Source organism: Aythya marila (assembly GCF_965140915.1).
Source record: "Aythya marila genome assembly, chromosome: 32".
Classification (NCBI taxonomy): domain Eukaryota; kingdom Metazoa; phylum Chordata; class Aves; order Anseriformes; family Anatidae; genus Aythya; species Aythya marila.
Genome location: NC_139073.1, coordinates 1,473,720 through 1,490,812, shown reverse-complemented (window position 1 = coordinate 1,490,812; position 17,093 = coordinate 1,473,720). Strand labels below are relative to the sequence as shown.

The 17,093-nt window shown below is 67.8% G+C and overlaps 5 protein-coding genes across 5 annotated transcripts; 3 read left to right on the top strand and 2 right to left on the bottom strand.

The window, feature by feature from the left end:
* Positions 1-100: 100 nt before the first annotated feature.
* LOC309889055 (large ribosomal subunit protein mL64-like) lies at positions 101-1,187 on the top strand (the record flags this gene model as incomplete). Its single annotated transcript, XM_082781731.1, has 2 exons — positions 101-294; positions 480-1,187. Coding segments are annotated over 2 exons (546 nt in total), but the record flags the coding sequence as incomplete, so codon positions are not given.
* A 191-nt stretch (positions 1,188-1,378) lies between these two features.
* Positions 1,379-5,591, bottom strand: LOC309889029 (UV excision repair protein RAD23 homolog A-like). Its single transcript, XM_082781703.1, has 9 exons — positions 5,413-5,591; positions 4,303-4,464; positions 4,036-4,220; positions 3,681-3,736; positions 3,177-3,304; positions 3,012-3,087; positions 2,454-2,584; positions 2,220-2,375; positions 1,379-1,847 (listed from the first exon to the last, which is right to left on the bottom strand). Exons 1-9 carry the CDS (start codon positions 5,482-5,484, stop codon positions 1,734-1,736), a joined length of 1,080 nt encoding a protein of 359 aa, XP_082637829.1. The 5' UTR covers positions 5,485-5,591; the 3' UTR covers positions 1,379-1,733.
* A 487-nt stretch (positions 5,592-6,078) lies between these two features.
* On the bottom strand, positions 6,079-9,225 carry LOC309889073 (calreticulin-like). The gene is made up of 9 exons (XM_082781766.1): positions 9,066-9,225; positions 7,989-8,090; positions 7,656-7,859; positions 7,476-7,570; positions 7,177-7,386; positions 6,972-7,085; positions 6,745-6,888; positions 6,552-6,644; positions 6,079-6,426 (listed from the first exon to the last, which is right to left on the bottom strand). Exons 1-9 carry the CDS (start codon positions 9,172-9,174, stop codon positions 6,235-6,237), a joined length of 1,263 nt encoding a protein of 420 aa, XP_082637892.1. The 5' UTR covers positions 9,175-9,225; the 3' UTR covers positions 6,079-6,234.
* Positions 9,226-9,943: 718 nt separating this feature from the next.
* On the top strand, positions 9,944-13,556 carry LOC309889065 (phenylalanine--tRNA ligase alpha subunit-like). Its single transcript, XM_082781742.1, has 13 exons — positions 9,944-10,229; positions 10,543-10,680; positions 10,771-10,869; positions 10,958-11,076; positions 11,681-11,773; positions 11,850-11,978; positions 12,067-12,182; positions 12,267-12,351; positions 12,441-12,540; positions 12,633-12,801; positions 12,875-12,952; positions 13,187-13,301; positions 13,391-13,556. Exons 1-13 carry the CDS (start codon positions 9,963-9,965, stop codon positions 13,494-13,496), a joined length of 1,614 nt encoding a protein of 537 aa, XP_082637868.1. The 5' UTR covers positions 9,944-9,962; the 3' UTR covers positions 13,497-13,556.
* A 1,864-nt stretch (positions 13,557-15,420) lies between these two features.
* On the top strand, positions 15,421-17,002 carry LOC309889112 (synaptonemal complex central element protein 2-like). Its single transcript, XM_082781818.1, has 2 exons — positions 15,421-16,146; positions 16,799-17,002. The coding sequence occupies exons 1-2, from the start codon at positions 15,970-15,972 to the stop codon at positions 16,991-16,993; spliced, it is 372 nt and encodes a 123-aa protein (XP_082637944.1). The 5' UTR covers positions 15,421-15,969; the 3' UTR covers positions 16,994-17,002.
* Positions 17,003-17,093: the final 91 nt, after the last annotated feature.

Here is a 17,093-nt window from a genome sequence, read left to right as displayed (position 1 = left end):
CCTGGCGCTGGGCCTGGCCCGGGCCGCGGTCCCGGTGCGGCCGTACCGGGCGGCCCCGCTGCGGCCCCGCGCGGTGTCGCGGCCTCTCCCGGGGGCCGAGGAGCGGGGGTCGGCGGCGCGGCGCTTCGGGAGGCTGGGGGAGGCGGCGGGGGTAGCGGTGGAGCGGCTGTGGCCCAGCCCCGAGGAGCTGCGGGAGCGGGAGGCGGAGGAGCGGAGGTGGGAACCGGCGCTGCGGGACCGGGAGGCGGAGCTGGACCGGCGGGAGAGGGAGGAGGCGGCGCGGAGGGAGGAGAGGTGGGGACGGGGCTGGGGGTGGAGGAGGGGGCCGGGGCCGGGGGGGGCACCGGGGGAACCGGAGGGGGCTGGGACCGGGGGGGAGGCGACACCGGGGACAGACGGGAGGGGAGATGGGGACCGGGAGCGGGGGGGGGGAGTTGCCCCCCCCCCCGACCCCCCCCGTTCCGTTCCCGTCCCCGCAGGCAGCAGTTGGTGGCGCGGAGCCTGGCGGCGATGCCGGCGGCGGTGGCAGCCTGGAGGCAGGAGCGGGCGGAGGCTCGGGAGCGGAGCCTGCGGGAGGCCGCCCGGAGGCAGCGGCTGCTGGCGGAGGCGGGGGCGCGCCTGGGGGCCCCCCCCCGTGCCGGAGACCCCCGGGCCCAGGCGCTGCTGCAGGAGCTGGAGCGGGACGAGCGGCGCCGGGAGAAGCGGCGGCGGCGGCAGGAACGGGAAGAGGCTGCCCGCAGTGCCCTGGCCGCCGCCGAGGCCGCCGCCGCCTCCCAGCGCCCCCCCCCCGGTGGGAGCGGGGTGGGGGAGGCCCCCCCGGAGAGCTCATGAATGGAGACACCCCCCCCAAAAGAAAAACCAACAAAAAACAGGAGCGTTTTTCCAAAAAGAGGAGTCGTTTCCCCAAAATCGCTGTGAGGGTGCTAGGCTGACTGCCCCCCCTGCCCAAAAGACCTTGTCTTTGCCCCAAAAGGTGTTGTTCCTTTCCCAAAAGAGCCCCTTTTTTCTCTAAAAGCCCCCCCCCCGGAGGTACCAAGGTGGGAGAGACCCCCCCCCCATCCCCCCATAGTGCTCCCAAATGAAGACCCCCAACCCCCTCCCCCCCAAGAAAACAGGAGCGGGATTGGGTTGTTTCCTCTAAAATCCCTGTGCGGGGGGGTGCTGGGCTGACTGCCCCCCCCCCAGAATGAAGCACCCCCAAAAGACCTGGAGGAGTTCCTCCTTCCTCAAAAGGCCTCATTCTTCCCCCAAAACACGTTGTTCTTCCCCCAGAAGCCTCGTTCTTTCCCCAAAATCTCGCCTTCTTCCCCCAAAATCCGGGTGCTCACACGCGGGGACGGGTTTAAAATTCTGTATTTAATCTCTGCCCCCGGGGCTGTTTTCTTTCTGTTTTGTTTATTTTTATTTTATTTTTTTTTAAATCTCCCATGGGGGCTGCCCACCCCCCCCCCTTCCAGGGCCAAACAGTGGAGGGGAAATTTGGGGAGGGGGAGGGAAGAGGAATTTGGGGAGGGGGGGGACACAGAGAGGAAGCCTTTGTCCGGAGCGGGCCCGGGGGGGGGGGCAGCACCCATTGCTGCTCCCCCCAACCCTCACTGGGACTCGGGGGGGGGGGGGGTCCCAGCCTTGCCCCTCCCCGCACCCCTCCCCTCCCCCGGGGGGGGGGGGGGGGGGCGAGGCCGTGTAGCCCCGGGGGGGGCCGTGGGGGGGTTCCCGGCCCCCCTGTGTGGGTCTCAGTCGTCGTCGAAGTTCTGGCTGAGCAGGAAGTTGGCCGCCAGGTTCTCGTTCTTCTCACAGGCGAAGTAGGCCTGGATCACCAGGCTCTCGGGGAAGCCCAGCGCCTTCAACTGCGGGGGGGGGAGAAATTGGGGGGGGGCGTTGGCGTTCACTCTGGGCCGTACCAACACCTCCGTGACCCCCCCACAGCCTCCCACAGGATGAGCCCCCCCCCCCCCCCCCAGGGGACAGCGACCCTGCAGTCGTGCTTTGGGCTGTTAACTCTGCTCCCTACTGACGGCTGGGGAGCAGTTACCCCAATTTAAGTCAGATTCCTAATCAGTTATTCCTCCTACTGCTAATTATTTTATCGCTTATTGCTCCAACTGGTGCTCTGCTGCACTCCATCACCTCACCTGAGCCTGGCTCCAAAAAACAAAACCCCAGGAGGCCCCCCCCCCCCGCCCCCTACTGACGGCCGCCCTCCCGCGCCCCCCCCTCACCCTTTCTATGGCTTCTTTTTCCTGAGGCGTCACTTGGATGTAGTTCATCTGCGGGGACTCGTCCCCGATGGCCCCCATCTCGCCCTCCAGCTCGCCCAGCTCGCCCAGCGGCTCGTTCAGCATCTGGATGAACTGCTCCTGGTGCTGGCTGATTTGCTGGGGGGAGGAGGAGGATGAAGGGGGGGGGGTTTGGGGGTCCCGGGGGGGGTTTGGGGGTCCCGGGGGGCGCGGTACCTGCAGGAGCTGGGGGTTCTCCTGGCCCAGCTGCTGGAGCAGGGCGGGCAGCAGCGCCGGGTTCTGCTGGATCACCTGCCGCATGTTCTGGAACTGCGGCTGCTCCCGCAGGAACTCCAGCGGGTTCTCCCCTGGGGGGTGTAGAGGGGGGAGGGAGGGCGGGGCCTAGCTAAGCCACGCCCTCCCCGGCATCGACCACGCCCCTCGTGTTGAACCGGGACACGCCCACAAAGGGGTGGAGCCGGGGGTAAGCCCCACCCCTGCCCAGGGAGCCTAAAGGAGGGAGTGGGACTGGGGGGGAGGCGGGGCTTCCCCATAGGTGGGGGGGGCTTCCATCAGGTGGGCGGGGCTTCCCTCAAGGGGGTGGGGCTCTCCAGAGGTGGGCGGTGCTTCTAATCAGGCCACACCCCCACTCCCCCTCTATCCCCACCCAATAAAGACATTAACCCCAAGCCCCGCCCCCACCACAGGCCCTGCCCACCCAAACCGAGGGGGCGTGGCCACTCCCGACCCCTCCCACTGTGGGCATGTCCACGCCGAGGCCCCGCCCCCACCGACCTTCAGGCGGGGGCTGCTCCAGGGGGCGGCTCTCCTGCACCGGCGGCCGCTCGGGCTCGGGGCTGCCGGGGATGCCCTGGGGGGGGTGCACAGAGGGTGAGGGGGAGTCGGGGGGGTCGCAGCCCCCTCCCCAGCCCCCCTGGCACCCTCCAGCCCCCCGCTCACCGTCAGCAGGTACTCGACGGCGCGGTGGGGGTTGTTGTAGCTGGCCCGCAGCGCGGCCACCACCCGCTCGCGCTCGTAGCCCATGGACATGATCTCGGTCAGCATCGTCTCGTACTCCGAACCCGTCACTGCGGGAAGGGGTCAGCGCCACCCCTGGACCCCCCTCCCAAAAAAACCATTCCCCACCCCCACCCCCTAAAAACCCTGGGCAGGGTCTGCCCTGTCCCGCCCCTACCCAAAATCCCACCCCCCCGCCCCATCTTCCCCCCCAAGTCCCCCAATTTTTTTATTTTGCACCCCCCCTATATCGTGTTCCCCTCCCATTATCTGTCCCAACCCCCCCCCCAACCTTTCCATGCCCCCCCCCTCCACCCCCCCATCCCCCACTTACCAAACCCCTCCACACACTCCTGGAGCTCCCCCCGTCCCCCCCACTCCCCTGCAGCCCCCCCCCCTTGTGACCCCTCCCCCCTCCACGCTCCCCCCCCCCCCCCCAGCACCCACCAAGGGTGGAGGCAGCATCGGCCGAGCGCCCCGCACCACCTGGGGGGGGAACAGAGCTGCGAATTCAAGAGAGAGACGTGGCAGCGGGGCTCTTCCGACAGATTTAACCAGCCCTCCCCCTGGACGCCCCCCCCCCCAAAAAAAAAAAACCCACCCCATCCCCCTTTCCCTACCGCACCCCAAAACTTCCTCCTTTGCCCCCACCCCCCCCCCAAAACCCCTGAATCTCACCCAAAACGCCCTTTGTGCTCAGCCCCGACCCCCCCCCCAGCTAATTACGGGTGGCAGCATATAAATAAATTTAACCCTCCCCTCCGACCCCCCCCCCACTACAAGCGGCCCCATTCCTCCTCACCTGGCCGCGGGCTCTGCCGCCGTGAGCGGGGGGAGGTCCTGGGAGGGTGGCTCTTCGCTGGGGGCCGCCGGCGGTGGGGGGGGGACAGCGTCAGCGGCCGGGGGGGGCCCTGGTGCTGGGGGGGGGTCTGAGGCGGCGGCTGCGGCGGCTTCGGGGGCGGCAGTGCCCAGCGCAGCGGCTTTGGCCTGCGGGAGGAGGGGGTGAGGTGAGGGGGGATTTGAGGGTTGGGGGGGGGTCTGTGTGGGGGTTTTTTGGCGGGGGGGGCACCTTGGTGACCATGACGACGACGAAGTTCTTCTCGTCGATGCGGTACTCGCGGATGGGCACCTCGTCGCTCAGGATCTTGCCGGCGTAGATCAGCTTCTGGCCTGCCACGGGGAAGGCGTCGCTGCCCTTCTCCGCCTCGATCTTCTCCTTCAGCGCCCGCACCTGGGGGGGGGCACGGGGGGGGTCACCCCAAAACGGGGAAGGACCCCAAAACGGGGGGGGCAACAGGAAAGGGGGAAATGGCACCAGGAGTAGGGGTATCCCAAAAAGAGGGGAGAACCCCAAAAGGAGAGGGAACCCTAAAGAGATGATCGCCCCCAAAAAGGAAGAATCACCCTCAAACAGCAACAGTACCCCAAAAGGGGAAAAACGCCCCAAATAAGGAAAATCGCCCCAAAAACAGGGATGCTCCAAAAGCAGAAAATTATCCTAAATAGAGGAACAGCGCCCCAAAAGCAGGGGTATCCTAAAAGGCTGAGATCACTCCAAAAGTGGAGGCACCCGACAAGGAAAAAGCCCCCCAAACAGAAGAGAATCACCCCAAAAGCAAGGGACACCCCAAAAAACAGGAGACTGTCCCCGAAAGCAGTAGCTCACCCCAAAAGCGAGGGGGGGCGTTCTCTTGGGCTACATCCCCTGGGGGGGCTGCCTGAGCTCCCCCGGCCCCACAGGGCTTGGTGGGGACCCCCGGCCCCAAAAACCCCCGGGGCTGCCCCATTTGGGGATGGGGAGGGGGAAGGGGAGCTTGGACTGCACCATTATGGGGGGGTACGGGGGGGGGCGTCCGATTTGGGGGGGTTGGGACTGCACCATTGGGATGGGGAAGGAAGGGGGGGGTGGGGTAGGAGGGGGATTGGGGGGGGGTTCGGGGGGAGGCTGGGACTGCCCCATTTTGGGTGGCGGGGGGGGGGCGCACCATTGGGGGAACGGAAAAGAGGGGAGAGGGCAGCACCCCCCCAACCGCCCCCTGCCCCCCCCGAACCCCCCCCAACCCCCCCCAAAGCCGAACCCGCCCCCCCCCAACGCCGAGGGGGGGGAGGGGCGCCCCGAACACCTCCCCCAACAGCCCCCAACCCCCCCCCCGGCCCTGCTGCCCCCCCCCCCCGGCACCGTCTCGTGCGGCTCCATGCGGATCTTGAAGGTTTGCTGCTGCAGCGTCTTCAGCGTCACGGTCACCGCCATGGCGGCGGCGGCGGCTCCGGCTCCTCCCGGCGGCCCCACAACATGCAACTCACGCCGCCGCCATCTTAGGCGCCCCGCCGCTTCCGCCACACGTGACCGCGCCGGACCGGAACTGGCGTCAGTCCCCGCTCCCCCCTCTCCTCCTCCCCATTCCCCCCTCCCTTCCGTTCCCGCCGTCGTCACGTGACGGAGGAGGGGGCGGTGCCGCACACGACGGGGTCACGCGATGGGGGGCGGTGATGCGGCACCGCGGTCACGTGATGGGGGTGATGCCGCCCCGCGGGGTCACGTGAGGCGCGGCGCGCACAAAATGGCGGCGCGCAGAGAAGATGGCGCGGGCGGACAGAGCTGAGGCGAGGCGGGCGGGGCCGGGACGAGCTTTAATTTAAACACAAACCGCGGCGCGGCCACCGACGAGCGCGGGGGGCGCCCTCACCCCACCCCCAACCCCCTCCAACCCCACCCCGGCACCGGGGCCCGCCGCTTCCCCCTCCCCCCCCCGGTACCGGGCCCGATGCCGTTCCTGAGTCCTCGCCCAGCGCCCCTCCCCCTCCTCCCCTCCCCCTCCCCCGGGCGAGCCCCGGCGCCGTCCCATTTCCCCCTCCCCGGGCCGGGAGGGGCCGCCCGTTAAAAAAAAAAAAAAAAAAATCCGAAGTCCAGGTCTCACAGAGACATTACGCTCGCTCCCCGCGGGGTCGGGGCGCTGCCCCGGCGGGGCCCGGTGCGGCGGGACCGGGGCCTCCCCCCCCCTCACAGCTCATCCTTGGGGGCCGCCCCCGCGTCCTCCTCCTTCTCCGCCTCCTCATCTTCGTCGTCTTCCTCCTCGTCGTCATCCGCGTCCCCCTCCTCGTCCCCCTCCTCCTCCTTGCGCTGTTTGTCCTCCTCCTCCTGCTTCTTGCGCTGCTCCTCGTCCTGCGCCTCCTTCATCTTCCTCTCCGCCTCCTGCGGGGCACGGGGGGGTCACGGCCATGCCCCAAGGGCGGACACGGGGGGGTCACAGCAGTGCCCCCAACACCCCAGGGCTGCGGGGGGAACCCGGCTCTGGTTGTGTGTCCCCCCCCCCGTACCTTGGTGGCCCCCCAGGTGTCGTTGCCGAACTCCTCGGCGAACTTCTCATCGTCGGTGATGAGGAAATTGTCGAAAATGGTGCCCGACTTCACCTAGGGCAGAGCAGGGGGGGCTCAGCGGGACCCCTGGGGGGGTGTGGGGACGCCCAAAAACCCAGGGGGGTGCACCCACAGCACCGCCCCCTCCTCCCACCTGCCACAGGTCAAGGCCGATGACACCAAAGCTGTCATAGGCGTAGATGCTGGGGTCGGGCGTGTACTCGGGGTTGTCGATCTCGGGGTGCACCCACTTCCCCTTGTAGTTGGGGTTGTCGATCTGCCGCGGCCTCCACTCGCCCTGAAGGGGCAGAGGCAGGGTTCAGAGGGGGGGGAACGGCCCCAAATTGGCCCCCCAGGGGGGTGTGGGGCACCAGGCTTCACCTTGTACTCGGGGTTCTGGATGACGGGGGGCTCCCACTCCCCATCCATCTCCTCATCCCAGTCCTCCGGCTTCTTGGCATCGGGGTCTGGGATGTGCTCAGGCTTGTCCCAGTCCTGGGGAGGGGGGGCAAAAAAAAAGAAGAGGGGTCAGGGCTCTGCCCACAACCCCCCCCAACCCCTCCCCAGCCCCTTGGGTGCCCCCCACCTCAGGCTTGGAGTCCTCGGGGTCATCAATCTTGGCCCGCTCGTCCCAGTCATCCGGCTTCTTGGCCTCGGGGTCCTTGATCTTTTTGGGGGGCAGGAAGTCCCAATCGTCCTCCAGGCTCCCCGACTCCACCTTGCTGTTGTCGATCTTCACCTCGTAGGTGTTGTCGGGGCGCACGATCAGGGTGTAGAGGTGGGTGAACTCGTCGTCCTGCGGGGGGAGGGGGCGCTCAGCGGGGCCGGGCTCATCCCCACAGCACCGCCAGGAGGGGCTGAGCCCCCCCGCGCCCCCCCACGCACCTTGCAGCGGATGTCCTTGTTGATGAGAACGTTCTTGCCCTTGTAGTTGAAGATAACGTGCACCTTCTTGGTGCCGGGCCCGCAGATATCAGGGCCTGGGGGGGACAGAGAGGTTACGGGGGGGGAACTGAGCCTGCTGCATCCTGGGGGTTGCGGCAAGGGGGGAGGGTGGCCACCCACCAAACATGATGTTGTACTCGGAGTCGCCGTGCATGTCCTCCTGGCTCAGGCCGGCCGGGAAGAGCTTGACGTAGCCCCCGCCGCAGTCGATGTTCTGCTCGTGCTTCACCGTGAACTGCACCACCAGCGTCTTGTCGCGGTTGCTGAAGGGCTCGAAGCGCGAAGAGAGGGCGTAGAAACGGGCGTCCTGGCTTGTCTGGATCCCTGTCGGGGCACCAAAACCCCCCCCCGCCGTGGCTCAGCCCCGAGCAGCACCACCACCCCCAGCCAGGGCTGTAACGAGCACAAGTGGCTAATTCACTAATTAATTGTCCCCAGGAGTCTCTGCCTCACCTTTGTCCTTCTCAGCATCGCCATAGAACTTGCCGGCGGTCAGCACGAAGCGGCCGTAGTCCGGCTTGTGCTTGGATTCCACCCACCGCTGGGTCCAGGCATCTGCGGGAGGGGAGCAGGTGAGAACCCCCGGTCCTCCCCCAGAAGGAAACGGGCTCTGCCCCTCCCCGCAGGGCCGGAAGCGGGGCGGCTCCCGGCCACCTGCACAGCCCTGCGCTGGCTCCTCACGCTCAGGAGGAGCCTGCGGGGATTGCTGCCTGCTCCCCCTGAACCCGCAGCTCTATCTAAGGGGGCCGTCCCCATGCCCCTGCCTTGCTGCAAGCTCCGGGGAGGCAAAAATAAGGCTTCAGAGGGCTCCCTGGCTGCAGCAGGATTTAGGGTCCCGGAGAAGAACAACCCCACAACGTGTGCCAGGCCCCATCCCACACCACCCCCATGGGGGAACACCCTGCTCAGGGTGGTTCTGCCCCCACTGAGCAGCCTCCTTCCCCTACAGGGCCACTCCTCGTCCCCAGCCCTTTGTCCCCTGCAGCTGAGTGGGGGCCACTTTGAACCCACAGCCCTCCCAGGGCCCCGCTCCCCAGCCCAGTGGGGGCTGCCTGGCTCACACCCCCCCAGTACACCCCAACCAGGGGCACCCCGAGGCCCTCACCCCCTCACCCCCCCCATCACCTGCCTCTCCCCAGCCCCATCTCCTCCATGCCTCGACACCTTTCCTGTGACCCTGATCTCCTTCAGCCCCTGCCCACAGAGACCCCTTCCCCAGGCTGTCCCCCCCCCCCGCAGCCCCCAACTGCCAGCCTAGGGGTAGCCTTCAGGCCCCCCCATTCCTCCTCCAGGTCCCCCTGCTCCTCCTCAAGCCCCCCCTTTTCCCCCCAAGTCCCCCATTTTCCTCTCAAGCCCCCCCCCAGCCCCTTCCCCTTTCCCTCGGGGACCCCCTCAGAGACCTCCCAGCCCCCTCCCTGTCCCCCCCCTTGGGCCCCCTCCCCTTTCACCCCCCCTCAGAGCCCCCTCCCCTTTCTCCCCCCCCCCCTCTGGCCCCCTCCCCTCTAGCCCCTCCCTTGCCCCCCCCCTCACCTCCATCCAAGAACTCCTCCCGGAAGAACTCCGCGGGCCCAGCCGCCGCCAGCGCCAGGAGGAGGGCGGCGAGCAGCAGGGGGAGGCCGGGGAGGCCGAGGCGGCTCATGGCGGCGGCGGCGCGGTCCCACACGGCCCAGTCGGGGCGGACCCTCCCTCCCGGCCCGGCGGCGCCCGGCACTGCGGAGGGGGGCGACGGCGACGGCGCCTTTTATACGCCCGCCGCCCCTCGGCCCGCCCCCGGACGCTGCCCATTGGCCGGCGCCCGCGCGGCGCCCGCTCCCATTGGCCGCCCGCCCGCTGGCCGGCGGCGGCGGAGCCCCCGAACGTTGGCGTCCCAGATGGCCGCTTCCTATTGGCTGAGCCGGGCGGCCAATGAGGAGCGACCACGCGTTCGGAGGGAGACGCCCCCCCCCCACCCGCGCTCCTCCCCCCTCCCTCCGCGGGGCGCGTCACGGCGGTCACGTGGTTGGGGGCAGGGCCGGGCCACCTGCGGACCACGTGGGGGGGGGGGGGGGGGGGCGCCATCCCATAATAGCACCGCGACGGTGCGCGGGGGGGGGACCCGTGGGGTGCCCCCAGTCGGCCTGGGGGGGCTTAGAGCCCGATTTGGGGCTGTGACGCAAGCAGTAATGACGTCATATCGCGTGTCGAGGGAGCCCCCCCCCGGGTGGGGGCGGTGGTGGGGCCCTGGGGGGCGTTGCCATGGCAACAGCCTGTAAAGGGGGGGCTGTCGTCATGGCGACGGCCCTAGGGCCCCGCGGGGCGCGGGCTGTGACATCACCTAGCTCCCCATGACGTCATTCTCCGCCCTCATGGCGTCACAGCGCCCCCCGTCGCGCCTCGCGGCCTCCCCCTCCCCGCGGGGCCCCCCGGGGCTGCCCCGCCACTCCCAAGATGGCGCCTCCCTCCCGCCACACTCAAGATGGCGGCGCCCACGCGCGGCACGGGGACGGGGCGGGAGAGGAACACTTCCGGGTGGCGGCGGGAGCGCTTCCGGCCGCCGCGATGTCGCCGAGCGTGGCGGAGCTGCTGCTGCAGCGGCTGGAGCGGGAGCCGCCGGGGCCCGGGGGCGGCCTCTGCAGCCTGGAGGCGGCCGCCGCGCTCGGCCTCGACCACCAGACGCTCGTGGGCGCCGTCAAGAGCCTGCAGGCGCTCGGAGAGGTGGGGGCGCCGCGGCCCACGCGGGTTCGGGGCCCGGGCCCGGGGATCCCGGGGCCGGTGCTGGCGCCGGTGACGGCCCCGGTGTCATCGCCCCGGCCCCTTCGCGGGGCCGGTGCTGCTGCCGGTCCCCTTTCCGGTGCCGGTCCCGGTACTGACCACGCTGCCCCTGGTGCTGATCCCGGTCCCATTCTCGGTCTCGGTGCCCATCCCGGTGATCCCGGTGCCATTCCCGGTCCTATTTCCAGTCCCGGTGCCGTTCCCGTCCCATTCTCGGCCCCGGTTCCAATCCCGGCTCTCCCGGTGCCCCCCGCAGGTGATCGAGGCGGAGGCGCGGGCGGCCACGCGCTGGGAGCTGAGCGAGGAGGGCGCGGAGGTGCTGCGGGCCGGCAGCCCCGAGGTGCGGCTGTTCCACAGCCTCCCGCCCGAGGGGCTGCCCCAGAGCGACGCCATGGTGAGGGGGGGGGGGTTACCGGGAGGGCGAGGGAGGGGGGGCACTGGGGGAGTCCTCACCGCCCCCCTCCGGTTCCTTCCTCCCCCCCAGAAGCTGCCCGGTGCCCAGGTGGGCTTCAGCAAGGCCATGGCCAACAAGTGGCTGCGCCTCGACAAGGCGGCGCCCGGCGGCCCCCGCATCTTCCGTGCCGTGAGTACCCCCACCCCCCCAAACACCCCCGCAGGGGCCACCCACCCGTCCGCCCATCCGTCCGCCCACCCGTCCGTCCGTCCCGCAGGTGGAGGCGGTGCAGGACGCGGTGCAGGACGGCCTGCGCAGGGTGCAGGAGGGGGACGCCGCCGGGCTGCCCGAGCGCGAGCGCAACGAGCTCAAGAGGAGGAAGCTGCTGCTCGAAGTGTGAGCCCCATCCCCCCCCCCAAAAAAAAACATCCCCCCCCCCCAAATAAAACACCACATCCCCCCCCAACCCCGTATGGACCCCCTATTCCGCCCACAAACCCCATGTTCTGCCTCAAAACCCCTGCATTCTCCCCCAAAAGCTCTGCATTCCCCCCAAAAAACATGTATTTCCCCAAAATCACATGTATTCCCCCCAAATGACCCTGTATTTCCCCCCAAAACCACACATTCCTCCCCCTAAAAAACATTCCCCCCAAAAAGAAAATATCCCCCCTGAAAACCTCGTATTCCCTCCCCAAAACCCTGTATTTCCTCCCCCCCCAAAAATATTCTCCCCCAAACCCCCTATCTCTCCTCCCCCCAAAAAAAAATCCCCCCAAAAGCCTGTTCCCCCCAAAAAGAACTATTCCCTCCCAAAAATCCCCTATTCTCCCCCCCTAAAAAAACTATTCCCCCCAAACCCTCATATTCCCCCCAAAGACCCCCTGTTCTCCCCCAAAACCTATTTCCCCCCAAAAACCCCTATTTTCCCCCCCATAAAAACTATTCTCCCCCCCAAACCCCACATACCCCCCAAAAAAAACCCTCATCCCCCCCCCAGCACCCTCAAGTCCTACTGGATCCGCAAGGGCCGTGCCTTCAGCACGGCGGTGGCGCGGCAGGAGACCGACCTGACACCGGAGATGATTGCGACGTGAGTCTGGGGGCGCAGGGGGGGCCCCAACCGTGCCCCGCCCTCCCCAAAATGACCCCATAACCCCCCCGTGTAGGGGCTCGTGGCGCCAGCTCCCCTTCAAGCCCTACAACTTCTCAGCGCTGGGGCTGCCGCCCGCCTGCGGCCACCTCCACCCCCTGCTCAAGGTGCGCTCCCAGCTCCGCCAGATCTTCCTGGAGATGGGGTGAGTTGGGGGAGGTGCACACACAAAAAGGGGGGGGGCTACGACGGCGCAGCCCCCCCCTCCCAGTGATGCCGTGGCCCCCCAACAGGTTCACGGAGATGCCCACCGACAATTTTGTGGAGAGCTCCTTCTGGAACTTCGACGCCCTCTTCCAGCCCCAGCAGCACCCGGCGCGGGACCAGCACGACACCTTCTTCCTGCAGGGTGCGTGGTGGGGGGGCAAATCCCCGCTGCCCCCCCTCCCCATGTTTCCCAAATCCCCGCTGATCCCCCCCTTTCCACCCCCAGACCCCGCTGAAGCCCCCGAGCTGCCCGCCAGCTACATGGCCAAGGTGAAGAAGGTGCACTCACAGGGAGGCTACGGCTCGCAGGGGTGAGCGGGGTGGGGTTGAGTTTGGGGGGGCTCTGCCGCCCCCCCACACACCCCCTTGTAGCGTTGGGACTGATAAGCCCCCCCCCCAGGTACAAATATGAGTGGAAGGTGGAAGAGGCGCGGAAGAACCTGCTGCGCACCCACACCACATCCGCCAGCGCCCGCGCACTCTATCACTTGGCCTGCCAGGTGGGCCAGGATTTAGGGAGGTGGGGGGGGGAGAAAAGGAAAAGGAACATGGGGGGGCATTGCCTGACCCCCCCCCCGCAATGTTTTTCCAGGAGAAGTTCACCCCCGTGAAGTATTTCTCCATTGACCGCGTGTTCCGCAACGAGAGCCTGGATGCCACCCACCTGGCCGAGTTCCACCAGGTGGAGGGGGTGGTGGCCGACCGCGGGCTCACCCTGGGCCACCTCATGGGCACCCTCCGGGAGTTCTTCACCAAGCTGGGTACTGGGGGGGGGGCACCGAGGCAAGGGGAGGGGGCTGGGGCACCCCCCTGACACCCCTCTTCCCCCCCCAGGCATCACCAAGCTGCGTTTCAAGCCCGCCTATAACCCCTACACGGAGCCTAGCATGGAGGTGTTCAGCTACCATGAGGGTGAGGGGGCCCTGCAAGGCGTGGGAGGGCTCCCTGTGTGTATTTTTTTTTTTTAGGTGGGGGCGTCACCTCAGCCTCGTTCTCTGTGGAATTTGGGGATTGGCTTAATCTCTTCCTCTCCTGGGGGGCACCCCTGAGGAGCCTGTGACCCTTTGCAAAGCGTGGAGGGGGGTGGTCTGCAGGCTGCCCATCTCACACCCTGTGGGGTGGGGGCCCCCCCGTCTCGTTCTGTAGGCCTGAAGAAGTGGGTGGAGGTGGGGAACTCGGGGGTCTTCCGCCCCGAGCTGCTGCTGCCCATGGGGCTGCCCGAGAACGTCTCCGTCATCGCCTGGGGGCTCTCGCTGGAGCGGTGAGTGGAGGGGCAGCCACAGCCCCCCCTCCCCGGGGCAGGCAGGGCCCAGCCCCATCTGACCCCCCCTCATTTCTCTCCTGCTGCAGCCCCACAATGATCAAGTACGGCATCAACAACATTCGCGAGCTGGTGGGGCACCGCGTCAACCTGCAGATGGTCTACGACAGCCCCCTGTGCCGCCTCGACACCTAGAGCCCTATTTATAGTTGAAACCCTAAAACCTGGCCCCAATAAACCTCCTTTGCCCAGCCAGGCGCCTCTGAGTGTGCTGGGGGGGGAGCACCGACCACGCGTGGGGTGAGGGCTGAGGGAAGGTTTTATTGTGACAGAAGGGTTGGGAGGGTTTTTGGGGGGGGAAGGAGCCCTCCTCACCTCTCCACAGCCCGACATGAGGTGACTGAACCCATGAGGTACTCGTGGTGGTGCAGGGCCCGGCTCGTGGTGAGCCCAGGGGAGGGATGGGGGCCTTGGGGCAGCCCAGGAGCTGGGGTTCCTTGTGAGCAGGCTGCATTCACGTCCCGGGGGCTGTGCTGGGGCTTACCGGGTGGGCGCTGGGCACTGGCATTGTGGTGGTGGCAGCAGCACGGAGGGGTGTGGGTGCCTCAGGCTCCCTCAGCACATCACGCTGCATCTGTCCCCGCTTTCGGCAGGGCACCAACAGCACCCACCTGCAAAACAACGCCCCGAGTCAACAGAGGAGCCTGGAAATGCCCTGAGGAGAGCGGCAGCAGCCCTCCCGAGCCCCTCGGCCACGATCCCCACCCCAAAAACACCGCCCGGGGGCAGCCGCGCCTCGCCTCGCCTCACACCATCATGGCGGCCGCTCCCTCCCCTCACAGTGCGCCCCTTCCCGCCTTTTTTCCTCTCGGCCGCCCATTGGCCAGCCGGCGGCGGAGGCGAGCACTGACTGGTCGGCGAGGGTGCCCGTCACCAGCCGCCCGCCGCCGGCCCGCCCACCGTGCTCTCCTCAGCGAGGCCGCGGGGGGGAAATGGCGGCGGCGCGGGGTGAGGAAGCGGGGTAGAACCGGGCCCTGGCGGGGCCCCGTGTGGGGTCGCCACCCTGGGGCCTCCATTTTCCACCCGGGAGCCTGTTTCTGTGAGCCCACCGCCGGGCTGGCCACGAAGGCCCCTGGCCTAGGCCCCTTTTGGGGGGCCCCCCACTCGCCTCATGGCTCCCCCACAGCCCCTGCCCCCATCCCGGCTGCCGTGCCGGGGCCGTGCCCCCGGGGCTGTCCCAGTGCTTGACTGGGCCCCACTGGGGTCCGTGGTCGTCAGGCTCCGTGGGGTGTGGAGCATGGCGTCTGTGAGGATGTGCAAAACAAAAACACCGCCACGTTGGCTAAAACCCAGCAGAAGTTCCCCAAAACACCTCTTTGTTTGCCCACTGCTGCTTAATTTTGGGCTCCGTGCTTCAAATGTCTCCTTCAATGCTTTAACCCATTGGAAAAGTGTAAAATTGGGGTCTCTGCTGGGTGGCGCCCCCCCCCCCCCCCCCCCCACCTCCACCCATCCCCCAGTTTGGTTATTATTATTAATAACCCCTAATATTACGGCTAACTGGGTGTTCCCAAATGCATTCCCTGCAGGCTGCTGAGGAGCTTGGCTGTGGAGCTGCGGGTTTGGACCAAGGTGGGACGGGATGGGGACATGGGGACATCGGGATGGGATGGGGATATAGGGACAGGATGGGGACATAAGGACATACAGATGGGATGGGGACATGGGGATGGGGTGGGGGCATGGGGACGTGGGGATGGGATGGGGACGGGATGGGGACATAAGGACGTATGGACAGGATGGGGACGGGATGGGGACATGTGGACATGGGAATATGGGGACACAGGGACAGGATGGGGACCTGGGGACATCACCCCATGCCCACAGCAGGCTGATATCTCCCCACCAGGCCACCATGGCACATCAGGAGCACGAGGACCCGGAGCTGGAGCCGGAGGAGATGCAAAACACCAGCTCCTTCTTCACTGGTTTGGGCGGAGATGAAAACCCCGGCGAGGAACCCTCAAGGTAGGAAGATTGCACCTGCCAGGGGGCTCCTGATTTGAACCCAAATCAGGGAAAAAAAAAGGTGCTGTGTGTCAGGAACAACAACCCTTCAGGCAGAGCAGCAGGGGCAGGCTGAGCTCGGTGACACTGCGGGGCCCAAATCTGATTTCTCACAGGGCACCGTGTCCGTTAGTGAGGTTTCTCCCTTTAATAATGTGTTTCCTAATTAACACAACGGGCCGGCCAGCTTGCTGCTGATAGCGGGGCCGTTGTGCTGTGGCGTGGACGAACGCCTCAAAGGGGGAAACGGTTTGGGGAAGCCCAGCCCCAGTGCCCAGCTCGCCGTTTGCAGGGCGGGACTGGGCAAAGCGACTGTGTGCACGCTCCCTGTGCCCCCTGCTTGCCAGCACGGGTTGTGGCGCGCCCGTCACCATCCTGGCAAACACAACGAGCGTCCCAAAACCTGTGCAAAGCCCCTCACTGCCACCATGGCGGCTGCTGGGAGGAATGAGCTCCCCAGCAGATAAACTCACTTAGCGTTGGCCGTGCGGCCGGGCTTTCCTCGAGCTCTGCTTCCCCAAACGGCCCCGCCGAGGCTGCCTTTGGCCATGGGGCTGCTTTCTTCACCCCCTGACCCGTGGGTGCTGTGTTTGGGCCGAGGATGGAGCCGCTGGGCTCGGGGGCTCTGGCCGCTCAGGCCTCCCGCTACTTTGCGGCGCTGGACTCCAGTGTGGGCGACCTGCGGCAGCGAGCACAGCGCCTCATCGACAGGGTGAACGAGAGCCGCAAGGAGGACCACAGCGTGCTGAGCGGCTTCCGCGACAGCCTGCTGCTGAAGGTGCGTGTGTGGGGGGGGGCTGCGTTTAATCGCGTTATTCCGCCCGAATTAATGTTGTGGGGAGGTGCTGTGGGCACGCGGCATCCCGCGAGGCGCCGGCGCCAGCTGCAGAGCCTGGTGTGCACCGGCTGCGGTGGCGGGGGGGCGGCTCTGGCCCCCCCCGGGGCGGCTGCAGCTGCCTCTGGCTCTGCTTTAGGGGGCGGGGGGGCCGCCGCCCGCCCCGTCCCCGTCCCTGCGCTGCTGCTGCCCGGCCTCAGCGTCCTCGCTTGGCCACGTGCCGCGCTGGACTTCGCTCCCTCTGCCGTCCCCGCGGGCTGGGGGGGGAACAGAGGGGGGGCTGCGGCCCTCCTGCGTCCCCCCACCTCACGCGCAGATGGCAGCCAGGCCCCGGCAGCTGCGGCTGGGGGGCTGCGGCGCTCGGTGGCTACCACGGCCGGTGCTCGGGCTACCGTGGGTGCAGCTGGCGGCGGCCAAGCGGGGCCGGGAGCTGCGCCAGCACCGCGGCCGCAGCTGCGCCCCCCCCCCCAGGGGGGACGGGACCGGCTGTGCCTGCGGCGCTGCCAGCGCCTCCGCCCCCTGTCCCCAGTGGCCCGATTTTTCTTTTTCTTTCCTCCGCCCCCTCCCGGCTCCCCCCCGTTTTGTTTCCTGGCAGGTGTCCGACCTGGCCGAGCAGCTGGAGGAGCGCCTCTTCCAGCTCTACAGCCTGCACAACGAGCAGATCCAGCAGCGGCTGCATGAGCTGGCCGAGGTGATGGAGCGCGTGCGGCAGGCCGAGGACGAGCTGCAGCACGTCTGCCGCACTGTGGAGGCCGCCTACAAGGACCTGTGCCTGCAGCCCGAGGCGTGAGCGGGGCCCCTGAGCCCCCCAAAAGCCCCCAGACCCCCCCTAGGCAGCGCCCGGCCCCGGCAGCAGCCCCTCCCTGCCACGGGCGTTCCGGCTGCAGCGG